Source organism: Poecilia latipinna, unplaced genomic scaffold (assembly GCF_001443285.1).
Source record: "Poecilia latipinna isolate Pla-1442-1.1 unplaced genomic scaffold, P_latipinna-1.0 Scaffold1200, whole genome shotgun sequence".
NCBI lineage: Eukaryota > Metazoa > Chordata > Actinopteri > Cyprinodontiformes > Poeciliidae > Poecilia > Poecilia latipinna.
Genome location: NW_015113816.1, coordinates 69392 through 96898, shown reverse-complemented (window position 1 = coordinate 96898; position 27507 = coordinate 69392). Strand labels below are relative to the sequence as shown.

The window sequence follows — 27507 nt, the reverse complement described above, 5'->3', positions numbered from 1 at the left end:
GAAAAAAAAAAAAAAAAAAAAAAACCACCAGAGGAACCTTGGCTGTTAAGAAGCAATAAAAAAAAAGAGTTGAAGGCAGGACTGGAACCCTCCACACACCGACAGGAACTGAAGGCGGACACGGAACCACGTGTTCAGCCGAGCAGGAAGACCTCAGCTCCGGATCCACGCCCACCAGAGTCCCCGCTGGTTGTCCAATTTTATCAAGCTGCTCTTTTCCCGGCTGCACCATCCCCCCCTTTTGTCTGGGGAAATTTCACACTCACTCATGTTATTTGCATAACACCAAAGAACCAGCAGCACCCCCCATACAACAGTGGGCACAGCCTGATAAAAGGAGTCTATTTTGGTTCAGTTTTTATTGTTTTGGCCCACTGATTCTGTGCAAGACCGTAATAAGAATATTACTTCCAATAATAAGGAATATCAGAACAACAAACCAGCATACTGCGTTTTTTTTTTCTTGGATTTTAGGGAATTTAATCAAAACTTGCTGATTTGGGTCAGTTATAAATAAAACTGATTGTGCACAAGATCTGAATAGACATAAATTCCAGGCCCAAATTTAAATTTTTTAATGCTTTAAAGTAAAAATACTGTTATTGTCTGGCATTTTTGTCAGTGTATTCAAGACACAACTAGATATGAAAATAAATATAACAGGGCCCTGCAACTTTCCCCTCATTTTGTCACTTTATAACCACCAGCTTCATGTGGTTTTATGTACAAAGTACACCAGGATTTAAGGGAAAATTATTCATGTTTTTCAGTTTATGTAAAATTTGAAACATTTTATACAATCTCCTGTATAATTTTTTTTATAAATCAAGCGCTGATTGATTAGGTGTGCAGTGATGAACAGTTTTCAAGTCTTATATGAAAAATATACAAGTATAAAAGATTATCCTATTGCAGAAAAGCCTGACTGCATTAGGAAACAATACAATTTTCAAGCGATTTTTCTACTTACTCTTTACGTTCTACTTCACTGGTCTACATTAACCTTTGCATCTTTTGGACTAACGGTCAGATTTTACAGTAAATACACTTCAAATTAACAGCAACAAAGGTTTTTTTTTTTATCTCCATCTGGAAATTGACTATAATAGTCAACAGTGGAACATCGATCAATGTTTTGATCGATGTTCGATCAATGTTTTCCTCAGAAGCATGCATGTAAAAGCATGTAAAAAAAATAAAATAAAACCAAAAACCAAACGTACTGATCAATAAAGTTAGATTTCCCTTTAGCTAAAAGAAATGAAAAATCAGGACAAAAGAAAAAAGTTTTCACGGTTTTATTTCTTTTAAAACCAACCTCATACATGAGATCATCAAGCCTGAAGAATCAGGAACATTCCTACTTTTGAGCTGTGTTGATAACCAAAACCTGGAATATATAAATAGAGTAACTTAGTGGAAAAAAAATGTGACATTTATACTGATTGCCCATTTATGACTTAAAAGAAAAATAACAATCATGGTTTAACCAACAGAGGAATATGTTTCATACAGTTATTTTAACAAAAGATAAAAAAAAACATGAGAATCAAGCTTTTAGGACATAGAGGGGAAAATAACAAGAGTGAAGGACCAAACAATTAGAGTGAGGATGAGTGTGTGTGTGTGTGTGTGTGTAGCATGGTGTAAATGCAGGAAAGGAGCGTGAGTCACCAGCAGGACACATTTTTACCGATGTCTTTCTTTTTGCTGTCCCATCACCATGAATGCTGATGAGCTTGTTGCTATGAAAACAGGATAGCTACAGAGGCCAGGAGGCCACAGGAGGAGTGCAGTGATTGTTAGGGATAATATGGGGTGAAAAGTTTACACACACACACACACATATATATATATAAAACAAAACAAGTGCTGAGCTACATGACGCTGTAACGAAGCTATATATGAGCCATAATGAGGCAACAAAAGCAGTTCCAGCCCAGAAAAAACTAAAAAAAAAAACTTTTAGTGCTCAGGACTTTCCCCAAAGCGCTACATGAGCACTGATTGAATTCAAGCAAAATTAGAAAACACTATTTTAGCTACAGCTCGTCATGGTTGGCTGATGGTTGATGTGTTAAGGACATTTCTAGGTTTAGGACAATGAACGATTAATTATTTAAAAAGTATGCTGCTCCATTTTTTTTGTTTTGTTTTTAGATTTGTTTTCCGCCATCACTTGATGAAGATAAAGTTCATATTGATGAATTTTGAAGAAGACATTCCTGTGTGCGTTTCCTCCTAGTTTTCTGTTCTCAGGTTACAGTATTAGGACACACCGATGTTTAAGACGACAAAAACAGACGCCACATCAGATCATCATCTCCACCATCCAATGTGGAAGCTACTAAAATAAATCCCGCATCCAAACAAATGGGCATCAGTGCAGACACACAAAGTATGGAGACTCATTCTTGCTAAATGCGAAACATCAAGTCCATCAGTAACCCTACAAATGCTCAGTCACGGTCAAAATAATGTTCAATATAAACATGGAGGTTTTGGCTTTTAATGATGCATCTAAAGAGTTCTTTCAACGTGATGAAACTACCATACAACTTCAAAACAACTATTTTTGTCAAACCCACACAAGAGCAACATTTTACACCCAGACACACACTGCCGCTAATATCCGGTTGAATGTCCTGCACACTTTCTGGCATCATTCTGACTGCATAAAGGCCACTTGAACCAGGAACGGCTTAGTTACATTGGCTGATTTCTTGACTCAGACTCTGCTTTTGAGCACAGTTCATCAGTTTTGAAGAGGATGAGGCCAGGACTTTTGTTAGGCTGTTCAGGAATCCTTCCAAAAATAGTTTTAAAACAGTCAAGCACGGTGGTGGCAGAATCATGGTGAGAGTATGTTTCACTACCAGTTGTATTGGTGTACCGCACAAATCAGATTGGACATGATTGGATGTCCAAACAGGAAACTGATCCCAGAACTACATCGGAGTTGGTTTTAGAACAGTTAATACTGCAGCCGGTAACTTTTATAAACTAAATGTTGTTTTACGCATTTGTTAAAACTGTTAGCGTAATGAGACATGAGACAGGCAATCAGTGGGGAAAAAAAGCTCCTACTATTGCTGTCTGAAGAAAACCACCACTCCCGGACAAAAATGACCAATCAGAACCAGGAGGAAGGTTTTAGTGTTGTCAATCAACCCTGTGTACACACTTCTAAAATGAACTACTGGCAGAGAAACAGGTTTACCGCTCCAGGAAAACAGTTTATTCGCCATCATCGGTGGTCATGCCAAGTAGCCTGAACATTCATGGCAGGCTTTGCTGATTTGAAGAAGCCGTAGCGTAGCAGGGAGGTTGCGAACAGCGCATACGCATGTATGATTGACAGCGCTAAGATTCTCCTCCTGGCTCTGATTGATTGTTTCTGACAGAGCAGTGCATTTCTGCAAATGGCAGCATGACCGCAGAGGAAAGGAGCGTGATTTTCCCCAGATTATCTGTCTCGTGTTATACCGTCACGGCATAGTGAGAGCTTTAAAAGAACATGCAAGAAACCAACGGTTTATAAAAGTGACATACTGCAGCTTTAACATACGGCTTCTGGAGTTTCCCCCAAGCTGGTCCATCCCAGGACAGAATCCCATTTATAAGTTTTCTAAAACTACAGATAAGAAAATTGCTCAAATATCGAGTGAGAATCTTGCTGGAAGCTGGTTGATAGGCAAGAAAAGCGTGTTGCGTCTTTGCAGCTCGCCAAACATCATCTATGAGGGCATATGCACATATTTGTTCCTGTCTGTTTAACATATGACCCTTATGAATTAGAGAAAATCCACAAGAAATTCTAACTTGTGCTAAATGTTATTCCGTCCTGGTAAAAATACTTAATTAAAAAAAAAAAAAAGATCAACACTTGTGTCACTTGACCATTATGAGAGCTTGCACATTTCTGACTGACAATGTAAATGACAACCAAGCTGTAAATTGACCCCGAGTTAGATCTGGTGATCCTTGGTTTATTTCTGCGATACAAAAACTTTAAAGAAAACCTTTGAGCTCAGCTGATCCACAGAGCCTGCATTAATGCCAGTCAAAGTATCTAAATCTCTCCTAATGCAGAGCTTTTCAGATTAATCAGCATTTAAACTGCGCCACTGCATGCATGCGTCAGAGAGCGAAGCATCAACGCTGTCGCGTTTGGCTCCAAACAAGCGTTTAAACGTCTGTAAAGTCAGTTGCGACAGAAATCAGCAGCTTTGTGAACAAGCTGCCTTTGTCATTCAATGGCCATCTCAAACTATGCAACTAAAAAACGTTTATCAAAAGCTGAGGGAGATTTCCGAGCTCCAACTTTTTAACAAAGGATTACTTGAGCAATTACCTCAGCACACCGACACAAAGCCTCCCCGCGGTCAGACCTCTCGCCGTTCGCTGCGCTGCTGCCAGCGGTCTCAGCTGGTTTCCGCAAAACGCCACCACAGAAACCAGCGGCAAAAGACGCAGCAGCTGCTCGTTGTTTTCCAATAGACAGCTGAGTGAATGAATTGTTGTCCGACAGCGTGAATACATTCAAGCTGGGAAAAGCCTCCGAAAACAGTTCCAGCAGTTAATTAGGGGGCTTTCATTTGAGTTTTTGATTCTGCGCCTCGTCTTATTGGGGACATTCTTCTGCCGGGGTTGAAGTATGACAACATGCAGCCTTAACGTTTAAAACAAGCTGAGTAATAGCACTTCCTGTAGCCATCAACAAGCTTCCAGCATAATGTTGGCTTGATAAGTGACTGCACTTATTGGGGGGAAATGCCAAGAGGAGCTTTTGAGCAAAGTTCAACATTAAAAGGCTTTGATACTGGGGCTTTGGAAATGCCGACCAGGAAGGTTGATGTCAGAGTTTCAAAGTTTTCAGTTTTGATGTGACATTACTATCCAGTTGGAAGACATCTTTATCTAAATTTTAACCGTCTGACTTCAAACTGACATTTTAGGAGGAACAACCCAGGAACCACCAAGACTCATCCCCATCATCACTGCTTCAAAACTCACACCTTGAAACTGGCCCAAATGGACAAGTTGTCACCTCACCTCAGGTGTCCAACCAACAGGACAAAGATCCCAAACAAATCAAAACTGACTTTGGACTGGAAGAAGCAGGATTAGCAGCTAGGCCCCAAAGCAGGTCTGAGCCCAGAAACCACCAAATGTAACGGAGTTCAACCAATTCTGACAAGCAGAGTGGTCAAATATCCAGTCAAAATAAAAATAAAATATAGGCTCTCCACAATCAAACTTTGGGGAGGGTGTATTTTCACATTCGAGACTTTCTGTCCATTTCTAGATAAAAAAAAATAAAAAATAAAATCACAACAAATTCCAACTTCTGGTTTTTAAAAACCAGAACAGGAAGGGAATGACTAAAATAAATCAGTAAAATGCCAAACTGAGTAACATCCATGCTGAGGAGGAGTGTATGCAAGGCTGGGCTCAAAATTATTCATACCCCTGGCAGACTTGGATCTAAACAAGCTTTTAACTTTTACCAACAAGCTTCTTCTGACTCGTAGTACTATGCACATTCTGCAGCGCCGCAGGCAGAATACAGACACAGAAAAGGAGGTAGGTAAAAAAATAAAAAATGAGGGTGATGGCGTGGTGGACATCAAACTGAACAGATTTAAAGCTCACCACAATAATAATCCATGGAAATTACAGATAGAGAAGAGTTTGACTGCTGCAAAGCCCATAAAGATTTTTTTTAAAGATTATTCAGAGGGGAATAAATAATTTTTGACATGACACGTTTAATAAAATAGTCGAAATCGATACTCCCCCTTTTTTCACTGCTTTGTTGTATTTTAAAACTCCTTGATTGAAGGGAAATCATTTTGGATCTAAATCTCTGGGAGGTATGAATAACTTTTTGTTTCAGACTGGAACCACACGAGGAAAAGACCTGAAAACGCATCAGACGATGGAGGAGGAATCCAAACTCCTCTTCCTCCCTCCCTCGAACGCCATCTCAGCGTCTTGTTCTAGTCGTCTCCTTGGTGACACAAACTAATCCCTCATTATGGGATGTAAGCACCGGCACCCCGAAGCCCTGTTTTCTTTTTTTTTTTTGTTCCTTTAAGTTTTCTTTCCTCCCCATATCGGGACACTCCAAACAGAACAGATTACTATAATCTGGGAACACTGGAGCAGACAGATTAGATTAAGCTCATTACACAGGGAAAATGCCACAAGAAAGGGTTAATTCCACCTCAATCCACCTCAGATCATACACACACACACAAATATATATGTATATATATATATTTATGTATATTTGGTCACCAAAAAAGCTGGTATCATATGTAAAACATAAAATCCCTTAGATTTTCTCCCACGTCGTTCAAAAATGATTGCAAATTTCTGTAGTGTTTCTTTTAAGTGCAAATAATTCAGTACGTTCTTCTCCCCCATCATGCCTCTAAATGCCTCCTTCGACATCCGCCTCCCTAGGTAGTTGCAGCCCACGTGGTAAACAGGTCACACAGACAGACAGAGGAAGGAGAGCTTGGTTCATGCAGCTGTCTTGGACACGACGTCGTCACGCCTTAAGGTGCGTTCTGTAGCATCGGTATGCGAGTGTGAATGAGAGAGATAACAGTACTGCAGCCAAGTCTCCACCTCACTGCTCTTTCATCCTGTGCGTTTTCGTTTTAGGGATTCCAGCTGAACGACAGAAACAAAGTATAACTACGTATGTTTGACTCGCAGGCAACAAAGTGGAACGAGTTTTATTCCGCCATTACCTCACTCTCCACCATCTTCATCCTTCCCAGGGCATCCTTTGCAGCTTCCTATGGGAAAAAAAAAGGAGATTGAAAATGAGAAAAAAATAAAAATAAAAATCCAACTACTCTGACCCGCCCACACTCACCCTGTTGCCTTGGCTGGAGTAGTTTTTCACAGACTCAGAAAGTCCTTGGACGAAGCGCAGCAGGACGTGTTCATACTCTGCACATATTGTGAAAACATGAGTAACGAAATTAAAAACAGCGGCATGATTAAACGTTGCAGTCACAACATGCAAACACACGGACATGACGGCAAAACCAGATTTTTGAGCAAGTTCAATAAAAAATAAATGACACAGTGTCTCTCAAATGCATTTGAGCCCTTAAACATTTACAGATTTGTCACACAAACTAATTTTAAGGATTTTTACCATGGTTTCTTCAGTTTTCATCTACTCCAATTTAAGACTTTTTAAGACCAGTATGAATGGAGTTTAAGACTTTTATCTCCACAGAAACATACAAACTTTGTTCAGCCAACTGGCGATAAATTATCACTTACTCATGATAGATGGAAAAAGAAGCTAGCTAGCTAATACACCCATGCTAGGTATGTTAGCAGTCAGTTAGCAATAGCTTCAATTGCCTGGAGTCCCAGAATTCAATGAAGAAGTCTGTGTGAGACTCAAACGATTGCTTGACAGAAAAATCCCGCAAGAAACAAAAACATAGAATATGGACAATTAAGACAAAATTTAAGACCTGTGGTTAACAAATTAATGCTGAACTTACTTTTGAAAAATGAATTGAAGACATTTTAAGGCCTTCATTTTAGATTTCATGTGACAGACAAGTACATACATACATATCCTATGATACTGAGGTATTAACAACCTTCATACTTATGGAGCTAAAAAAAAAGAGATCTGCAAGCTCAGAAAAAAAAAAAACTATTAAAAATGACCCAGAATAAACATATCTTCACTGAGATGCTGTAGTAATAATTCGGACACAGCTCGATCTGAAACTCGGCATGGGGCGAGTGCAACCTTCGCTCACGTCCCAAATTAGAAAACCTGAAATGAGCGTGAAAGTGACCGAGCACAAGCTTCGCAAAGGAGCGACGTACACAGAATTAAATTATGTAAGGCCTAAAGCCATAAGATGAGTCTGATGCGCATGGAGACGAGTGCGTGGATAAACCTCTGAGCCACGAATCTGAATGTGCACTACCTGTCAGCAGAGCAGGAGAGGCTCGCTCCAGCTGAGCTTTCTGCCAGCGCAGCCTGTGCGTGACCTCTTTGTGTTGATGAATGAGGTCAGATGGGGGATCGCGATGGTTTTTCCGGTAATCTGCAATCTGAAAGACGGCAGTAATGAGCGAGCGAGACCTTGGCTAAACAGATGTCATGCGCACAGGCTTGGATTACACAGACCTTCCTCTCCAGCCGCTCCTTGTCGTAGTTGAGGAGGCTGAAGCTGTGGAGTTTGTACTGCGGAGGAGAGCCGTCGGGGCGACTGCTTCTGCCGCTCGACTCGTGTTTGGGTTTAGGCCGAGGAGATGGGGCCTTACAGGGGCAGAGGGAAAACAGACCCAGCTCATCAACATGGACTGTCCTCAGACGTTACTTGTTGTAAGTCATTTCCGTTTAGAGGTGATCAGTAATGGTTAACCAAGTGGAAATATGGTTGATACAGCCCAGCACATCCAAATAAAGTCAGTTTGTGGATTTAAAAAGAAAACAAAACACTTCTCATATTCTGAACTGGACGCTGAATGTTGCTGTAAACTTTGCTAGACTCAGGTGAGACGCAGACGATTTCTGCAGGAGGGCTTATTGCAGAAATACACCAACTGCTCTGGTTTGATAAACATTAGTCATCTAATTCTCTCATACATCTTCTCTCTGACATCTTGGCACTTTGTCTCTTCTCTAAGATATTCGTTCTACCGCCAAACTAAAAAAATGTTGGAGCGTGAAGCAAAAGCCTTTGTGGTTTATTGATTCTTACATCAGCTGGTTGGGCGAACTGTTAGCTACTCACTCGCTCCTTTTGCCTCTCTGGAGGAGAAAGCGGCGACACCGGCTCCAGAACGAACCACTTCTCCGTCGTCGGCTGCAGGTCCGCTCCTGAGAGAGGCTCTCTGATCTTCACCCTCACCTCCAGCTTCCCACCGGTAGCTTTACGGCCGTCCATCACCTGTCCAGACACACGCGCTTCTCAGAGCGAATCGACGCAAATGCTCGTGTGAGCCGAACATTTTTTGATCACTGACGCTTACTTCTATGATCTCTCTGATTTCACAGTGGTTCTCCAGAGCCTCTAGTTTCAGCTGAGCAGTGCCCACTGCTCTGTCCGTCTTGAACAGACCTCTGCAGAAACACAGGGACGAGGAAGCAGATGGCAAAAGATACAACATGCAGCTTCAGAGCTTTCTAGAAACTTCCTGTTGAGGCTGAAGAAGAACTTCTAACTCGTCTCCTACTGAATGCTGAATCAGTTTGCTCTATTTTAGTTCCTTTACATTTCATCACTGCATTGACAGTCAGTCTTTTTATGCGTTAGTCAAGACTAGATTATGTTGTTCATCCTAAACGACGGGGTTTCTTATGCACGGATGTCGTTTCTGTGAGCAGCTTAGTGATAGAAATCGTAGTTTTTTTATGCGACTCAGTTATAAAGAAGCTCATTACAAATGGGAATGTTCTTCAAGAGCAGGATTTGTTGGGCTATAATCGCTTTGTCATGCAGTCACAAAAAAATAGTTAAAAATGGTTCATACTGTCACTTTTATTGTCATCACAACAGTACCATAAAATGTTACGTCCATACCGCCCACCTCTAATCCAACCAGTTGCTCTTAGTGCAGCTGAGGTCTGAATTACAGCTTAGATTAGATGCGGCTTCAGCAGCTGAAACAACCCGCTAATCAATATTTGTACTTATTTTGAGTATTTACAGTCTTCCGAGTCCCATCAGCCCCTTTTATGTCCTGGAGTCTCATTGTTTTAGCTTGTTTCCAGTCAGTTTTACTAAAATCATTGCTTTAGTTTTTTTATTCAGTTGTATACATTTTATTGAGTAGTGTATTTTTCCCTGACATTTCGCCGACACCGAGTAGTTTTACCCCTTGTGGACGACTTCAAACTTGATGCCTTTGGACTGAACAACCCGTTTGAATCCTCTGTGGGTTCGGTTAATGTTGAGTCTGAACTGCTCTTTGAACTCTGGACTGCTGCTGTTCTTCACCGTGCCGGTTTTGTCCCTCTGGGCGTCCTCCTACACACACACACACACACAGACAAACGCACCGTTCAGCACAGACGCGTGCAGCCAACACCGACTCAAAACAACTGGGCGAGAGAAAGACGGAGCCTCACCGAGCTGGGAAAGGGAAATTCGAATTTTACGCTGGCGTCCAGATCATTAGGAGAGACGCCTGTGGAGTCAAGAGTTCGGTGTGAACGGACTCAGATTTACCAGGCTGCAAAGCGCCAAACCTCGAAGACCCGCACGTCCTCCATACCTGATGGAGCCGGCAGGTTAATGCCTCGGATGATGTACAGTACCAGGTCACTGGGAGACAGGTTGGAGTTGATCCTGTGTGATGGACAAACAACCAATTAGGATAAAAGCCAAATAATTTTGGCTGTTTTATGAGTCACACAGCTTTTAGCTTCATGTCATGCTGGAACGGAGATGCACTGAGTCACAGTGAGTCACTCTGACTCATCTCCCACACCACTGAGGTAAAGCGGTCCATTTTCAGGACCAAAACATATTTCACTAAATTAAAACCCTGCTTCATTGGAAGAGAAATTAATGACATCAAACCAAATTAAATGGTATATTTCTATTTGTTTTCCGGCACATTTATCTAACTTAATCCATCTGGTTTTAACTCTATGACCATCTCACTGCATAGAAAATGACTTCTCTTTTACATTTCTATAACTAAGAACGACATTTTTATCTTTGGGAAACTCATCTAAGATGCATTCAATCTCAAGAATCCCAATGATCAATCCATAAATATAAAAAAGACAAGAGTGAAATCTGATGGGGATGAAACCGATTTACTTTGCAGAGTTGAAGGTTCTCTCCTGGGTGAGGCACTTGGGGACCGGGTGGCCCTTGGCGTGGGCGTTCTTCAGCAGCTTTATGTACTTCACGGTCTCCTCAACCAGCTTCTCAGACCTGAGGGGAGGCAGAAGGGAGGCTTTTGCACAAACACTGATGGTGCAAGATATCTCAAGTCAGCAGAGACAGCTGTCAAAGCGCAGTGTGCCAGACCGCGCCAATTGTTACACCCAACAAGAGTGTTGGACGATTAACGCAAGATGCTTTTCAGAGTGTAAATACGAGGGGAAAAAGGAGAAGTGAAAATATGTTCCTTACTTCAAAGCCTCGCCTACGTTGCCCAGGAGCGTGAACTGCTTAGAGAGGCCCAAACATTTCTGTTTCACATCGGGACCAAGAAGAAGAAGAAGAAAATTGTGGGTAAGAAAACATGAGACAGCAAGGGGACGGAAAATGTGGAGAAAATGAAAAATAACTTACAGATTTACAAAAAGATTCACAACCCAATAACATCAAGAGACCGGTGCACACATTTTAAAAGGTGATGTGAAGGAATATTTATACATCAGACTTTTAAACAGACAGGGTTCTAACCTCGTGTTGCTTTCGTAGGAGATCCATGAGTGCTTGGTACTTTTCACTGGAGCCAGGAGAGGCCCGGGAACGGCCCAGGGAATAATCCTCCTCACTCACCGGAGCGCTTGGAATCTGATCCGAAGCAGTGAGAAAAATGTGATGGAAGTGTTTAAAAACAGAAACAACAATCTCCAGAAACAGTCGAGTAACGAACATGACAAAAAAAACAAAACGGCGCTAAATCTGTAGTGTACATTTTGTTTTACCACATGGACCAAAAACAGTTGAAGATACTTGAGGGCTGCATTCATTTAAATACATTTTACTTCTTTCTAGTTTCTTGGAGTAGAGCATGTTTGTTTATTCTCAGCAGCAAGAACAGGATACAAGTCACAATTTCCTGTATTAAGCCCAGTTTAATGAATGGGACCAACCAAGTCTGCTTTTGAACAAAAGTTTCTGGACGTCTATGATCACATTTCCTATGAAAACCAAACAAAATGGGTTATTGGAAGACAAATACTTCGTGTTGTGTCTAAGCCTTTCAATTTGGAAAATTTTGTTTGTCTGCCTCTTGTCTGAAAGGCCTCTCACATCAGTAAAAAAAAGAAAAAGAAAATGATCGGAGATATCCCTCTGCATACATTTACCACTGCACTATCCAAGCTAAAACTTTATTATTTGCAACACGTCATTGAAATCTATTCAAATATTGTTTATGTTTCTCTGTTGGTTTGAAGTGAGGTTCCAGTTTGAGGTCATGTCCCGTTGATAATGAGACAAACAGAAACACAATATTCTGGGTAAATCCGTGGAGGGGCTGAGTCAGACAAGTCAATAGGTTATATGAAGAATAGCTGAATAAAACAGTCGGATATGATTTAAAGAAAAAAAAAATCACTTGGGATGAAAGGTGTTTGTGTGGAATAATAATATATGACTGGTGGCAACAGAGCTTCCCATCTGGAAACAGATACAGAAAACGTAAAAAGGTCTCACTTTCCGCCATCTTGTTTCTACAGGGTGGGCCATAAGTTTCCATACGTAGAAGAATGTAAAATGTATACTTCTTATATATTTCTGATATCCAAGAAGATGCGTTTGACAAAAGAGAAATGAATTGAAATTATACTGATGGCTGGATCGGGAAGTAGTCGCATGGATGCACGAGACTTTAACAGAAAAAAATGGAGCGAGCATCACACACCACACGGTGGCAAAACTTATTTGCAAGTTTCAGAAAACTGGAAATGTTGCAGATCAAGACGTGCAGAAATAAATGACAAAATCCCACAAAAATAAAAATAGTTGTCCAATATAAAATGTTTATTTTTTTCTATGTATGGAAACTTATGCCCCACTCTGCATTTTGCATTGAGTGCACCTGCAAGAATTATTAGCAAAAACCAATATCTTTATAACCTTTGTGATGTCAACAGGAAGGCCAGCCTTTGCAGCCGTAACCATGGGATCCAGTCCTTTGGCGTGCCTGAGGTGCTGCGCTGCTCCAGTCATGTCCTGAAAACAACCAACTATGTGAATACATCCACTGCCGCGCAGCAGACTGCCAAGAACAGGCAACAAAATGTCCACAAACAGCAGAGAAACAACAAACAGGTGGGGAAAAAAATAAACAACCTGTAGCTCACCTTCATCTGTTTGGAGCGAAGTGCTGCACGCAAAAAGGCCTGTCGTCTTAGCAACAGGAAGTCTAGCTGCTGCTGGGCTGAAAACGTAGTGAAAAGGTAAATCTGGCTTTTAGATTTATGACACATTTCAGACATGAGCAGCACCCTGCAAAAGCATTCGCACTCCAGGCACCTTTCCACATTTTGTCACGTTACTGGCATTTCCCGTGCTTGAGCAACCAGGAAGTAACATTCATGCCCCTTATTCTGACACCCCTAAAGAAAATCTATCGCAAGCAACTGCCTTCAGAAGTTATCTAATTGACAAACAGAGTGTAATTTAAACTCAGTGTAAATCCAGCTGCTCTAAATAAGTTTGGTTTAAATTAAATCATTCTGTTTCCGAATCATTATGCACTGCCTTTTGAGGTAACTCACATGACATAAATTGATGCTAAAAGCTATTAGACCTGTAACGATTAATTGTGATGAATCTATTACAGAAAAAAAAGTTGTCAATTTAGCAATCGATTAATTATCACATGGAGTATACAGACTAAAAAAAGGTCATTTGCTGAAAAGAAGCACACATTCAGAGCAGGAATGATGCCAAAACCGTAAATTTTTAAATTCAAACTTAATTCAAAAATAGTTTATTGAGCCCAAAGGGAAACGAAAAGTTGTTGTAACTCATTTATTAAAGAGGCTGTGGGCAGGAAGGAGCTTCTGCAGCAGCCTGTATCACAACAAATTTGAAGATGCCTCTGACTAAAGACACTGTTTTTCTATGACAGTCTCATGAAGAGGAAGCTCACGGTTGTCCATAATTTTCTTGACTATTTTCTTTGCACCATCATCTCCAGCATTTCCATTTAAGATTTAAAAAAAACTTTGTCTGTAAATGTGTTTTAACCAAAACTCCTCAAATGGCATAGTTTTAGCTTCACCCTGCTCAAATTCCTTACTGTAATGCCATGTTCCTTCATTTTTGACAACAAAATGTTCATTTTCTTGTTTAAAAAATGTATTTTGTTTGTTTATTTGCATATTTACATGCATTTCTAATATTGTATAAACAACTTTAAGGAGTTAAATGATAAATCTGTAGAATATGTCATTTTTAAAATCCGACTGATTGAATAAATGAGTACTAAGATAATCGTTACGATGTCACAACATGGTAAAATTTCAAGTGTTTCTTTTATTAAGGCACTGCAGGCAGAAAATGCAGAGTTTTGAACCGACCTTTCGCTCCCAGTTTTGGAGCCGAGGATCCTGCAGGGACTGGGGGAGCCGGAGACTTTGCTTTCTGCACAGGTTGACGCACTGCAGGCTGCAGAAAGGAAACTCATCAGACAAACCAAATACCTCCACAAACCAACGTCTGGCTGATGGTTTAAACTGTGGGCATAGCTTGGAATAGAGAAAAAAAAATCTAACTTATTGTATATTAACATGAAAAGCTTCTGTAGCTACTGCTTTGTCATAATAGGTTATTAAGCAACCAAGCAATCCTGCAGTGGGTAGGAGGTGCAGAGCAAGAAACAATACTGATAAAACAAACAAACAAAAAACTCTCTTTGAAGCCGCAGGAGCTGAAACGGGACCAAATGAAGCTTTTCTTTCTTTAACCTGCAGACAGATTTCCTGGCTGCACTGGGATATTTGGGCTGTTTTGTGCAGCTCTCCATCTTTTTCATCCCCACCTTGGCAGCCTCTTTCTGTCCATCCTCGTCGTCGTCGTCATCGTCTGCGTCGGCATCCTGATTTGCTATTTTCATAGCTGTTTCCAGGACACCTATGAGGTTCTGCTGACTCCCATCTGAGCCCTGGAGAGGAGGACAGCCTGGAGAAAACACACACACTCAAATAAGCTTAACAAGTCAAAGCTTAACAACTGGAGTCAAAACCTGACACAAAATATCCAGGAAGTTACCAGGAGGCACCGGCAGATCGTTCAGGTTGACAGGTCGGCCTGCGCTGTGAGCTTTGATGGCGTCCTGGTATTGCTGTTAACAGAGAAAAAAAAATCAAACAACAAAACTCTGGGAGGTTCGCTACTGAAAGAAAAAGGGAGGCAATCAAAACAAAAGTGGCTGACGCAGCAAATAACTCAGAATTGCAAAAATTGGTGGGTAAAAAAACAAAAAACAAAAAGAAAAACTCATCAATACAGCCAAACCTCGGTAGAAGTCATGGAAACCCACTGTGTAGATGGAGACTACGTCCAAGAACACATCCAAAAATAACTTTACTGATGCAAATGTAAAAACTACGCCTGAAGAGAATAAAAAATCCAAGCACAGGTTTTACAAACACCTTCATATCACGGAGTCATAAAGCAGACACACAGACCCAGCCAGGTAAATCACTTCCTGCTTATATAAGATAGATCTGCATCTCGGTTTTAGTCAGGATCTGTGCTGAAGTTGCTTTTGTCACAAACACAGCAGATTCAGACAAATATTTTCTTGCAGTGAGCAACTAGTCAGGACTTGACAACGCAGCATCTGTCGGTTTCAGGCAGGAATCACACCAAGATTGCTCTGAATCAATAGGCGATCTGAATGTTTTTAATGAAGCGCCGCAGAGGCAAAAGAAAATCTTCTAGCAGTCATTCAAAAATAAAAAGCATTAATTGAACTGAAAAATACGTATTTGGCAGAAAAATAAATTCTTCAGTCTTCTGTGAAATCCCTGACCTGATGCTGAAAGCAAGCGCCACAGCAGGTCCCCGCTCTTCATTTTATCCCATGTCAAAAATACCAGCAGGTGGTATTTTTTCACACAAACACCTTAGGTTTTACAGAATATGCTCACCATAGCTGTAACATACATAATTAATAAGCAAATAGCCCAAATTATGCCAGAAATATGTGATATGTCATCTAAACCCAGGCAAACTGTGTTAACACAGAGCTGTACCGTTTGCCCAGTTGATACAAGAGCAGATCTTCCTCTGCATGTAATTTCAGAAATAAACAGAAGATCAGAAAGGAGTTTGGGAACCCTTTAGGACTCGCAATTAGCTTTGTAAATTTGCCCCAATGTGTCAAAAAAGTTATATTGACAATAAGCTAATTTTGTGAGATGTTTAAAGCAAGTGAGCTTTTAAAATGTGATCAATGTGTGCAGCTCTATTTTCAGCTCCTTTAAGTGAGAAGAAATCAGCAAAACCTTGAAGATTTCTAGGAATTTTTCACAGATTTTACTCCATTTTTCTGGTTTACCAGTTTGCCCTTGACTATCGTGTCCTACAATGACACTATAATCTTTCAAGTCAAATATACACCACCAAGATACCAAAACAAAACGGAAAAGGTCAGTCACAGTCACACAGGCCATGTAAGGTGATGAATCAATTCTTAGGGAGGGAAAAACTAAATAAATTCCCTTTAAAAAGGCAGCATTGAGGCTACCTTAATAATCCGCTGGTGCATGCGAGCTTTCCGATCGTCTCCTTTGCTCTTGGCTCCCTCTGCTGCCTGCTTGTAAATGTCCATCCTCTGCTTTAGGGCCTCTGCCACGCTGCTGGGAGCAGGAAGGTCTGCAAAACGAAACACAAATACTCCTGGATGCTAAATTTAACATGATTACGTTGTTTTCACAGCTCAAAAACAACATTTGAGCTACCACTCAGACATTTAACACAGAACCCATGCATGTTTCTAAATATAATTTAAAATTATCATCAACCATGTTCCCTTTATGAAAGGTTTTGCCATTAATGTTTGTCTGGGTAAGAGAAAAGAGATGATTTTTTTCAAATCTTTTACACTGAGAAAAAAATAGAACAAAATCCTTCATCTTCTGATCAACTTCAATAAACAAACAAAAAATAAAACTTTTCAAATGCACTCAAATCTCAGTGTGGGCTTATACTACTGCAATTTTAGGTAAATTTATTTAAAGATTATAGATTTTTTTCTTAAGAAAATAGTGAACACATAAAGTGTTTAAGAGGCACCACTGAGAAAGGAGGGTCCTTACTGTTGGTGGCTGTCTGGGTGGGTGCAGGAGCAGCAGGAGCAGCAGCAGGTTTGGTAGCTGTCTGAGGGGGAACAGGTGCACGCTGCTGCTCCACTGCATCTCCTGCAGATAATCAGAACAGTGCAGAAGTAAGTACTGGTTACCTTAGGAACAAAAACTTAAAAATGAAATTAAGTAAATAAAATTAAACGGCCTAGCTGCCTACAGTGCTCCTGATTTAGACTTTGTCAGTGCTTATTAAATAACTGATAAATTAACTGATTTGGCTCATATTTACTCAGAATATTGTGGTCAGAATAATATGCCACGCAGCTCAATTATACCTGCAACTCATCAAATAATGCTAAATGTTTTCACTAAATCAGACAGCACTGACTCTCAAAGACAAAAAAGACCCATAAAGCTTGGCTGCAGCATTTAAACATGGTGATAAAAATCAACAATTATAACCAGTAGCTCTGTCTAAATGAAGCCATTAATATAATTCTTATCTGTCTATAAAAACCGTAAAAGATAATGTTTCCTGCACTGGCTCCAGTCTTTAATCCTGAATTCATAACAGAAGAGATATCTGCTCCTGTTGCCTGAGCCTCAACTGAGATATTTGTGGAGTTTCTCTCATTTTACCTGCAGTGCTGCAGACTCACCTGGAGGGGGAGGTAGCGAGCCCAGTTCCACTGGTTCCCCTCGGTCCACGGCCTCCACCAGCGAGTCGAGCTTCTGCAATGATGGAGGACAGAACACCTTGTTGACTCTCCGTCATTTTGAAGCAAACGGACCTACCAGAGCGGCAGCGGCGTTACCTTGGCAGTGAGGTAGTGCTGCTTGGCCAGGTTGACGTCACCGCTCTGCCTGGCCTGAATGGCAGCCATCTTGTACTCCCTCTGTCTGGACAGCACTGCCCGTTTCAGCTCTACACGGAGCGAAATTGTGAATACAAGTTAGTTTCCTGTTACGGAGAACTGTAACAGCAAAAACATAAAATATTACCAAGTATTTATAGCCTAGTTTCTAGTGGAAATAGATTAATACACTTGAAATAAATTAAAACTAACTTTTCAGCAAGATAGGAGCTTGTTTGAAGTCCTTAAACGTGGGAAAAATATCTTGTTTTACGTGAAAACATGTCAGAGGAACAAGTTCTTTATCAATATTAAGAAATTATCGACTTAAACCAAGCCTCTATATCTTGCTAAAAAGTTACATGTAGGGCAGCACCGAATGATTATTTTAGTTATCAATAGATCTGATTATTTTGACGATTAATCAGATCATAAAATGGCACATTCTACAGGTTTTTAAAGTTTTTTTTAATACAATATCAGAAACAAATTTAAAAATGCAAATAAACAATTCAATTCCTTTTGAAATGAGAAAAACATTTCATTGCCCAAGATGCAACGACACGCTTGACCATTTGTAGCAAAAAACATACTTATAACATCAACATGTGAAAAGCTCAGTCCTTTCTGCGTTAATTAATATCAGTGTAGTGAAGGTCTGATCTGTTGACTACTTTTTCAATTAATTGATTAATAATTGGATATTAACACATTTTTCCACTGAATTTGAACCAGGTGAAGCTCATATTAAATGCAAAACGTAAATATTGTTTGTACAGTTTTGGATTAATTACCAATATGAATATGTTGTTCTTTCAGAAAATGACTTTTTTTTTAAACCTGGATGCTCCAGTTAACAGTTAATCTATCACTAAATGAGTTGACAATTATTTCAACAATCAAATAGTTACTATCAATCTCATACTTTTGAGTTGGTTTGTCTTATCTCAAGCGTAATAAGACATTTGGACCAGAAACTAGACTAACTATACTCAGTAAGACTTGTGAAAGGTGTTCCCAGTTACCTGAGTGCTGGGCGTCAGGTTGACTGGGCGTCAGGGGGGAGATGGCAGGCGTTTCTGGGGTGATGGCAGTAGCTGGTTTTTGGGGAGGGGTCAGATGTCTAGGTTTAGTGTTCAGAGTTTCTGGCGCCGGCTCCCTCAGTGGTCTCTGATTAGAAGGAGGGGAGGGAATCAGCGCGGGCGGTTCTCGTTCCTTTACGGGTTCAGGCTCGGCTGGAGCGTTTGATTTTGTGCCAATGGCAACCGGAGGAGGAATCTCCTCTTCATTGATTGGCTTCCCTTTTTTCACAGACGTCAACATGGACTGCAACGTCTACAATTTAGAGAGGACAGTCATAAACACACAGAGTCGATCTGTATATAGACAGAGAACCTTAATGTCACACATGGGAAATTTTTCCATTTCGTTTTTATCAGTTTACCTTTAACCCTCTGTCATATCTTCGCACTTTACTGGTCTCGCCTGCAGCCTTGGCATTGGCTGTAGCCTTCTGATACATATCAAGGCGCTCCAACAGGCGAGACTCCAACCCTGACGCTCCGCCGGGAGCGCTGGGAGAAGAGACGCTCACTTTAGGAACAGTGGGAGTGACGGCGGGACGCGCTGGAGCAGGAGTGTCCGCCTCGTCATCCTCCAGCACTTCGTTTAATTCTGCCTGCGAACAGAGCAAGAACAAGAAATGCACAAAGAAACTGAGATAAGAGTTGCATCATTATGGCAAAAGGTAAATGTGGGATACTGTGAGTACTTCAAAAAGAGCCCAATAATGTGATTTAAGACCTTATTTTTAATGTCTAAAATTGATGAAAAGTGTGTGTGTGTGTTACCAGCAGGTCTTCATCATCCAAATCTTCGTCTCCCATGTCCTCGTCGTCCAGATCTTTCATACACAGAGCCGCCATTCGCTCAATTTCAGCCATTGGAACAGGAGCTGAAAAGAAACAATCAGAAACAAACCAAGAAGGGTTTGATGTTGAGTCATTTAAGATGAATCAATGATCAACACTTTAAAGTGAGGTCAGAGTCGTCCTTCTCTTTGATTTTAGCTGATGTTCTGTGGTTTTTCCCTCTGAATTGGACGTTGTTCTCTCCGTACTGATTGAACGAAGAGTTTCTTACCTTTTCATTCTTTAAGAGAAATAAACTGAGTCTTGTTTCCAAAGCTCCCTCTAATCCCTCAGGTTTGTTCATATTTTCCCTGCCATCTTTCAAGCGAGAGAAGAACACTCACATCTTCCATCCCCTTTCTTCCCTTGTGGTCTCCCTCCTTTTCCTCCTCCTCCCACCAAACTGAGGAGCTCTGCCTCCAGGTCCTCGTCGTTTCCATCATCGTCCATCCCACCGTCCGGGGTAAGGTCGAGAAGAAGCCCCATCTGAGAGCCAGACAGAAGGAGAGCCGCTGAATGACATGTAAAACTAATATTCTCTACCTCAACAAAACATAATTTTAAGTTCACATTAAACCCCTTTAAGCTTTGATCACAGCACAGATTTGATTTCAGTCAGGATCTTGAACAGTTTGAATTGCTGCAGGAACTATTTTCACACTCATCCCCAACAATATCTGATGAGTTATAATATTTTCTCAATCAAATGTGTAGCACTAATGGAAAAGCAAGACATATTTTTTATAATTAAACCACAACATTACTGTGCCTTCAATAAGCAGTCACACCCTTTAACTTTTCCACAATATAACCACAAACTTCAATAAATGTTATTAGGATTTTATGCAAGAGATAAACATAAAGTATGCTGTATTTTTTAACAATTAAAAATAAATAGTTGCATGTATTTGTTTTTTTTAAGCCTGTTTTACTCTCATACTCCAAGATCAAATTGCTGACAACCAGATGACTTCAGAAATTGTCCAATTAGTAAGTAGAGTCCACCTTTGAGTAATTCAATTTAATTTTTAGTTTAGTTCAATTCAGAATATTCATACTGCACCAATTCACAACACATCATTTCAAGTTACTTTACAAAAACGTTATTTCAATTCAATCACACATACAGTCCAACTGAACAGTGCATTTAGTTCAGTTTGTCATTCAAATTTGTAAAAGTTTTCTATCCAACGTAAAAGGTTCAAGGCGTGGCGTGGAAGCAGTTTTCTGTAGGATCCACAGCTGTTAGTTCTGGCATCTTGTATTTTACTGATATATATATATATATATAATTTTTTTTACATTGCTGTTAGGCGTAAACCCCTTTTATTAAATCTACATTTCACACATTTCTGTGGTGTTTGTAGAGCTCCGCCTCAGCTTTTCTTCCACGTTTTGATTTTATTTAATTCCAGTATTCTTTGCCGTCTCTTTAGCCGTTTCATCTCCTTTTAATACTGACTGATTATTTGAACCTTATGAATCAGACACATCATGACTAAAAATACCTCCAAATTCTTGTCAGCTGAAACATCAACGCAGTACTTTTCCACTACATAGTTTTTTCATTTAGTTAATTCCAGGAGACAATTTTAGCATCAGGCACAATTCACAGATTTGGTTATGGGTTATGACAGGTATTACCTGTTTGGCTCTGGCTGCCCCTTGACCCCGGGGAGGAGGGTTCCTGCTGCGACTCATGGGCTGTAAACACCTGTGAGAAAAACAAGTTAAAATAATTAAATCCCTTTGTTTGAAATAATGCGGCAAAGAAAATTATCCAAACTGTCACATATCGTATTAGCGTCTCTACTCCTGTTAGCTTCCAGCTAAAAGAAACCTCACAGCTTTTGCTTTTTCTGACTGGCTGTTTTTACCTTCACAGCTCTACTCAGTGTTGCTTTGCTCAGCTCGGTCACTCAGATTTTAAACTCCTTCCGTACAACTTTAACCAGGTAAACAAAGAGGGGCACTCCTATGTGTAAGCGCTTAGTTTGAGGTGTCAAAACAAGAACAGTAAGCCGTATAAATGACTTCCTGTATGGCGCTTTACGGCTGGTCGAAAACACGCCCATAGTTGACGTAAAGCAGTGACGTTTGGTCCTGTTAAAGGCACACGTAGCTCAGGTGAGCAGTTTCAGGTTGGTGAAAAAAAAAGTAAAAAAAAAAAAAATAGTCCTTAACATTAAAAGACTTAATAGAAAATAAGACAAAATTTCGCACGAAATCAACTAATAACTTAATTTAAGATGCCGGTTATGTTCACGACAATTTTTCACTTAGCTAGCTAGGTGTAATTTGCTTGCTACATGCTCAAATATTTTGTTGAATATTTTTGTTTCGGTGTAAATTGCTTTGTTTACCCTAAAATCATTGTTTGATGGTTAGTAAAGTAAAATTTAAAACTCTTGTTTGCATTGTGTTGTATTCTGTCATATCTTTAAATGAACCTTTTTCTTTCTTTTAGTTGGCAAAAATGACCAAAGGGAAAACAAAGTATAACAGCAACGGTAAAAAATCAAAAACAAAAAAAAAAAAACACTCATATTATTTATTAAAACTTTTTTTTTTTTACTTTTTTGCCTTAAAAAATTTTTCATTTTTATTTTTTATTTTGTATTAAAGCTGTTTATATTCATTGCCCTTCCCTCAACATTTTTCATATTCACTACACAAAGTTCAATATACTTGAGATATTGTTTTGTAACCTTTCCCTGCTTTAAGCTTCCCCATGGCTTTATACATAACCTGTTCAACACATTCCTTTGTGTTTATGATGCTGGTTGTTCTTTAATGTTTTCTAGCAAACCACAAAGGTGGACTCAATTTACCAACAAGACAGGGTTCAAAATTCAGTGCAGTTGTTTGACTTTTATTTAGAGGTAGTAGAGTATCTTTAATTTCGTACTTTCAGTTCCAACCCCTCAAATATGTTTTTAACCTCCAGTTAACAATCAGTTACTCTACTAGTTGACGATTATTTCAATAATCGATTAATTGTTTCAGCTTTACTGTCTTTAATTGATTAGGAATGTTTTTGTATGTTTTAAGAGGACATGGCTCCACCCCAGACTCGGTCCCTGAGGTCAAAGAAAAGGACCTGTCCAGCTGATGAATCCTTCCAGGAGGTCCAGGTTGTTCCCCTTCAAAAGGTATTTAGGACTTGAACAGAGCCTTTAATGGTATTACATTTAAACAAACTGATATGTCAGACTTTTTCTTTAATTATTAGGACGCAGAAGGAGATATTAAAGAAGCCAATAAGACGCTGCAGCAGACTGAACTCCAAGAAAGTGCAGCAGTCCCAAATATACAGCATGAGGGAGAGGAGCGGTCCAGTCTCTCAAAAGCAGATGAAAACAACTCAGAAGAGGTAGATGCCACAGACATCGCAAATGATGGGAAAGAAGGGACCACTGTCTGCGATCCTAGCCATTGTTTTGAGCTGGACACCGGCTGCAAACAAACTAATGATTCTACCAACGGAAACGAAACAGGATGTAGCAGATCGCCAGGCCAACCCCAGATGTTTGTGCCCGCCGCTGAAGACGACAGAAAACCCAGCTGCGCTGTTTTGGAGAAGCAACTGGAACGCTTCAACTTGAAGAGAAGTCAAGACACCAACGACGATAAGCCCAGCTGCGGCACGGCGGACGTCAAGGAGTCGGCGGCGGGTTTACCGGCCAAGAAGAAGCGAAGGATGGGCATGTGCGGTCTGATGGAGAAGGAACGGAGTCACTTTCTACAGGCACAGCAACGGGAGGGCGTGGAGAACGGAGCAGGGAGCGCAGGAAAAGCCGTATGTGATGAAACCGCTGAGCCTCTAGGTTCAGAGAGCGATGTCTCCCCAAACCATTTACAGTCCACACCTCCTCATGCCTCAGCAGACATCAGAGAGGAGAGGGAGGAAGAGCCTCAGCCTGATGATCACCAGTCAGTGCTTTTTAGTTTTTAAATTTTCATGATATTATGGAGTGGAGAAATTAGTTTGTATTATGTATGACTTGAAATTATGTTTCTTGAAAATGATCCCAAAACAACTATGTTATCGCAATAATGTCTGGTACAATTTACTGTTGAGCAAAATTTGTTAGTTTGACAGGCCTACCTCAAAAGGCGTTTTATTGCAGTATACTTTCATTTAGGAGTATCAGTGCATAAAAGGAGCTGAATTTAAATAAAAGCCAGACTTTTCAGATTTTTATTTGTAAAAGAAATGAGAAAATGAGGTATATTTCTATTCCGAGTAACATACACTAAAGTTTGTGGTTGTAAAGTAGCAAAATGCAACAAAAGTACAAAAGGTATAAATACTTTTGCAAGGCCCTTTAAATATGCCTCTTTTATTTTTACCTTTACCTTTAATGCAGAGCTGAAACCGAAGTCCACTGTTCTGTGACCGACATGGACGGAACTGGTACCACAAGTAACCCAGGATGCTCAGAGGAAAGAGAGTCTGAGGCTAAAGACGAATCTCTGACTGATCCAGAACAAAATGGCAACACAGAACCAATTCAACTCGCACAGGAAGGGGAAGAGAAACATCTGGAGAACCTGCAGCCACCAGAAGTCAAGGACCACGCCGCTGGAAATGCGACTCTCATGCCTGAAATCCAAACCAAAACAGAGGAAGATTTGCCACCAAGAGAACAAGCGAATTCTCTCCACTCCTTCACTGCAAAGCAGCAGGAGGAAAGTGATGCTGACGCGGCTCAGCCACAGACGTGCGGTGTGAACGGGACGACGGACGAGAGCAAACCGGAGGCAACTGACGGGAATGGTGGCGAAGGAGGAGCTTCCTCTGCAGCGACTCAATCTGCAGAATTAAACTGTGAGGCTTCACTGGCACCCGCTGCCCAAGAGATGAGCAACAGCGTAAGTAGATGTTGACCCTGGAAATGATTACGTCTTAGTCGATTTTATTGGATTTTCTGTCATTTATTAAGAAGGAGTGGATAGTGGAGGATTTGGGAGTTTGGAACAAAAGTATTAAAGCGTTTAGCTCAGGAGCTGATGTAGCATTTACAGGTAAAACCCAACTCTGAATCATTTGTGTTGAGAAAGCGCTAGACTTTGTATTTATTTAAAGCTCCCTGTGTGTGTTTGCACAGTGTGATCCAAATGACGATGATGATGCTGCTGGTCCCTCTGTCGTCCACACTGAGCGCGCTCCAACCAGGAGCCCGGAGAACTCGTCGGGCTCTGGAGTCGTAGATTACGTGTCGGACTCGCAGCTGAACACCATTGTTCTCATGTAAGAAAAAAAATTAAAGACTATACAGGTGCATGCTGGTTAATTTGACCATAATCAAAAAGTTCATTTTTTTCAGCAGTTTAATTTTAAGAGAGAAACCCAAGCAAAGAGAGATAAACTTCAAGCATTTGCTTTTTAGTTATTAATGATCATGGTTTGCAGCAAATCGAAACCTAAAATTCACTTTCTCACAAAATAAAATCATAAAACAAAAATGATCTGTAACGTTGTTATCAATAAAAATAAGACTCCTGACTTGATAGTTGGCTAATAGGCCAGGACAGTCATCCACGGTGGGTTATTGCTAAAGAAACTTAATGTTTATGGAGAGCTGCATGTTAATGGAAAGTTTAGTGAAAGGAAAAAGTGTTTTTTTCAGAAGCAAATTCCTTCGTAAGACTTCACAGAAGTGGACAAAAGACTGGAATTTGAATATTTAAATGCTTAATAAGCTTGTAAGTTATAAAATCATGACTTTAATCACCTATTTATGATCCAACCAACATTTTGCTCTCATCTAGTGAGGAAATGAAGGAAGTACCTGATCCATCGGGTCATCTTGAAGATGCCACAGAACTGATCTGTGGACTGATCAGAGAACTCTCCTCTCTGAAGTTAGTAGAAACAATTTCTGCCAAATATTTCATCTACTTTTATGTTTCATCTTACTACGTTTGTCATGTTTTTTTCTCGTCTTAATTCATCTCAGTCTCCTCACTCCTTAGGGAGTGACGTGTATTATCGCCCTTCAGTACTTTGATCTTCTTCGCCTGTGTTTCTACCTTCTGATTGGCTGCAGTAGCTCTGCCAGCTGTAAAACTTGTCTTGTTAAAACTTCAACTAAAGCTTTGATGTGACTGCTAAGAGAAATTGTTGAGTTTAGGTAATCGGAGAGGCTGTTGGCATCAAGAACATGACAGGTGGCGCTCCTCTGTGTTGTCAGATGATTTATTAAAGAGGGAACTTCACTATTTCCATCCTCTTTACTTTCCACTAGAAATTAAAACCTGTGAATCCTATTGGTGGATTTCGGCTTAAACTTCAGTGTTGCATTGGTTGCTAGCAAAACGACCAACACTGGAGAGGAGATCATGATCAGCAACCAGGTTCCTTTGGACGTAGATGACCGACAGTCTGTCCTCGTCTCTTCTTCACGTGACAAAGATAAAGTGCAAAGTGTTTATATTTTTTAAGCTTTTCGGCATTACAACTGCAAACCTCCAACGTACTTTTCTATTTTATGTTATGGAACATGTGCGTTTTTACTTTAACATAACTTTGGTTCTGATGGTAAAGGTCGACCTCAGAATGTTCAGAAATGGGTCATAACTATTTGCTTTCATTACTTTGCTTCACATAATGTTGCTGTACATCTCAACCCTTGATGTTAAGATTCTAACAGTGGATCTTTATTTACACATGATGAAGCTTAAAATTAAGAGCTTAACTCAGTTTTTTCCTTTTTTGTTCCAGCCGAAAGGTGATGGTCGCCCATCGAGAACTGGAGAACCTGCGGCGTAAACCTTCAAGAAGCTCTGTACGTTAAAGACTGCTTTCCAGAAGATTTTGTTCTCATGTTTTTCTCTTGTTGTCCTTAGAGTTCATTGGTAAAGTACAAAAGACGCCACTGAAATATTTCCCTAGTTTTCCACGTTCTTATGAATGTTTGCTTTGGGTATGTTGATCTAGTTCATCCTCAATAAATCTATGAGATCCAAACAACCAGAATCTGTTCTTAACATAGGAGGATCGATGAGATGTTTTTAAGCAGGGGTGTCAAACTCCAGTCCTCAAGGAGTTTGAGGGCACTGTCCTGCAGTTTTTAGATGTGCCACAGGTACAAAAACGCTGGAATAAAATGGCTTAATTACCCCCTTATTGTGTAGATCAGTTCTTCAGAGCCTTGCTAACAACGTAATTATTCTATTCAGGTGGTGCAGCAGAGGCACATCTAAAGGTTGCAGGGCAGCGGCCCTCCAGGACTGGAGTTTGACACCTGCGCTTTTAGGTATTAGCGTTCCAACAATTTGATCAGTCTCAATGACTAAATTGGCCAGTCTATCAATTAAAATATCATTCTGAAGGATGATATTTTTGAGTGCTTTGCAAATGTATTAAAAATAGAAAACCAAGAAATCACATTTTTTTAAATGTAATTAATCACAACCTTTTGACAGTGATGCTCAAAATTGAACCGTTTCCACTGATCATCCTTGAGATGTTGATAAATGGACTCCACCTGTGGTAAGTTCAGTTGATTGGACTGGCTTTGGAAAGGTCCCACAGTTGACAGTGCAGGTCAGAGGTCAAACACCAGGCCGGAAAGCAGTTAGTCTGTAGATCTCAGAGATGGAATCGTCTAGACCAGGTGTACAAAGTCGGTCCTGGAGGGCCGGCATCCTGCATGTTTTAGTTCTCTCCCTGGTTTAACGCACCTGGATCAAATGATGGCTAACGAGCCATCAGGGTCATCGG

General features: G+C 40.3%; 2 protein-coding genes across 5 annotated transcripts; one reads left to right on the top strand and one right to left on the bottom strand.

Moving 5' to 3' along the window:
- Positions 1 to 1283: 1283 nt before the first annotated feature.
- cc2d1a (coiled-coil and C2 domain containing 1A) lies at positions 1284 to 21821 on the bottom strand. Of its 2 annotated transcripts, none has more exons than XM_015053738.1 (28): positions 21656 to 21821; positions 21423 to 21492; positions 20123 to 20264; positions 19719 to 19822; positions 19313 to 19546; positions 18894 to 19203; positions 17830 to 17939; positions 17674 to 17746; positions 17027 to 17128; positions 16456 to 16583; positions 14973 to 15045; positions 14743 to 14882; positions 14282 to 14369; positions 13058 to 13134; positions 12831 to 12926; positions 11427 to 11540; positions 11151 to 11209; positions 10833 to 10949; positions 10279 to 10352; positions 10133 to 10191; positions 9880 to 10031; positions 9034 to 9124; positions 8796 to 8951; positions 8186 to 8317; positions 7983 to 8109; positions 6893 to 6969; positions 6765 to 6812; positions 1284 to 6684 (listed from the first exon to the last, which is right to left on the bottom strand). In XM_015053738.1, exons 2-28 carry the CDS (start codon positions 21477 to 21479, stop codon positions 6652 to 6654), a joined length of 2973 nt encoding a protein of 990 aa, XP_014909224.1. In that variant the 5' UTR covers positions 21480 to 21492; positions 21656 to 21821; the 3' UTR covers positions 1284 to 6651. The 2 variants fall into 2 exon arrangements, with proteins under 2 accessions (XP_014909224.1, XP_014909225.1); XM_015053739.1 differs by having other exon boundaries at positions 21423 to 21482.
- Positions 21819 to 26754, top strand: LOC106960588 (uncharacterized). 3 transcript variants are annotated; one of them, XM_015053741.1, is made up of 8 exons: positions 21819 to 21905; positions 22246 to 22288; positions 22830 to 22930; positions 23011 to 23711; positions 24149 to 24653; positions 24890 to 25032; positions 25554 to 25646; positions 26506 to 26754. In XM_015053741.1, exons 2-8 carry the CDS (start codon positions 22255 to 22257, stop codon positions 26576 to 26578), a joined length of 1650 nt encoding a protein of 549 aa, XP_014909227.1. In that variant the 5' UTR covers positions 21819 to 21905; positions 22246 to 22254; the 3' UTR covers positions 26579 to 26754. The 3 variants fall into 3 exon arrangements, with proteins under 3 accessions (XP_014909227.1, XP_014909226.1, XP_014909229.1); XM_015053740.1 differs by having other exon boundaries at positions 21839 to 21919; XM_015053743.1 differs by lacking the exon at positions 25554 to 25646 and having other exon boundaries at positions 21839 to 21919.
- Positions 26755 to 27507: the final 753 nt, after the last annotated feature.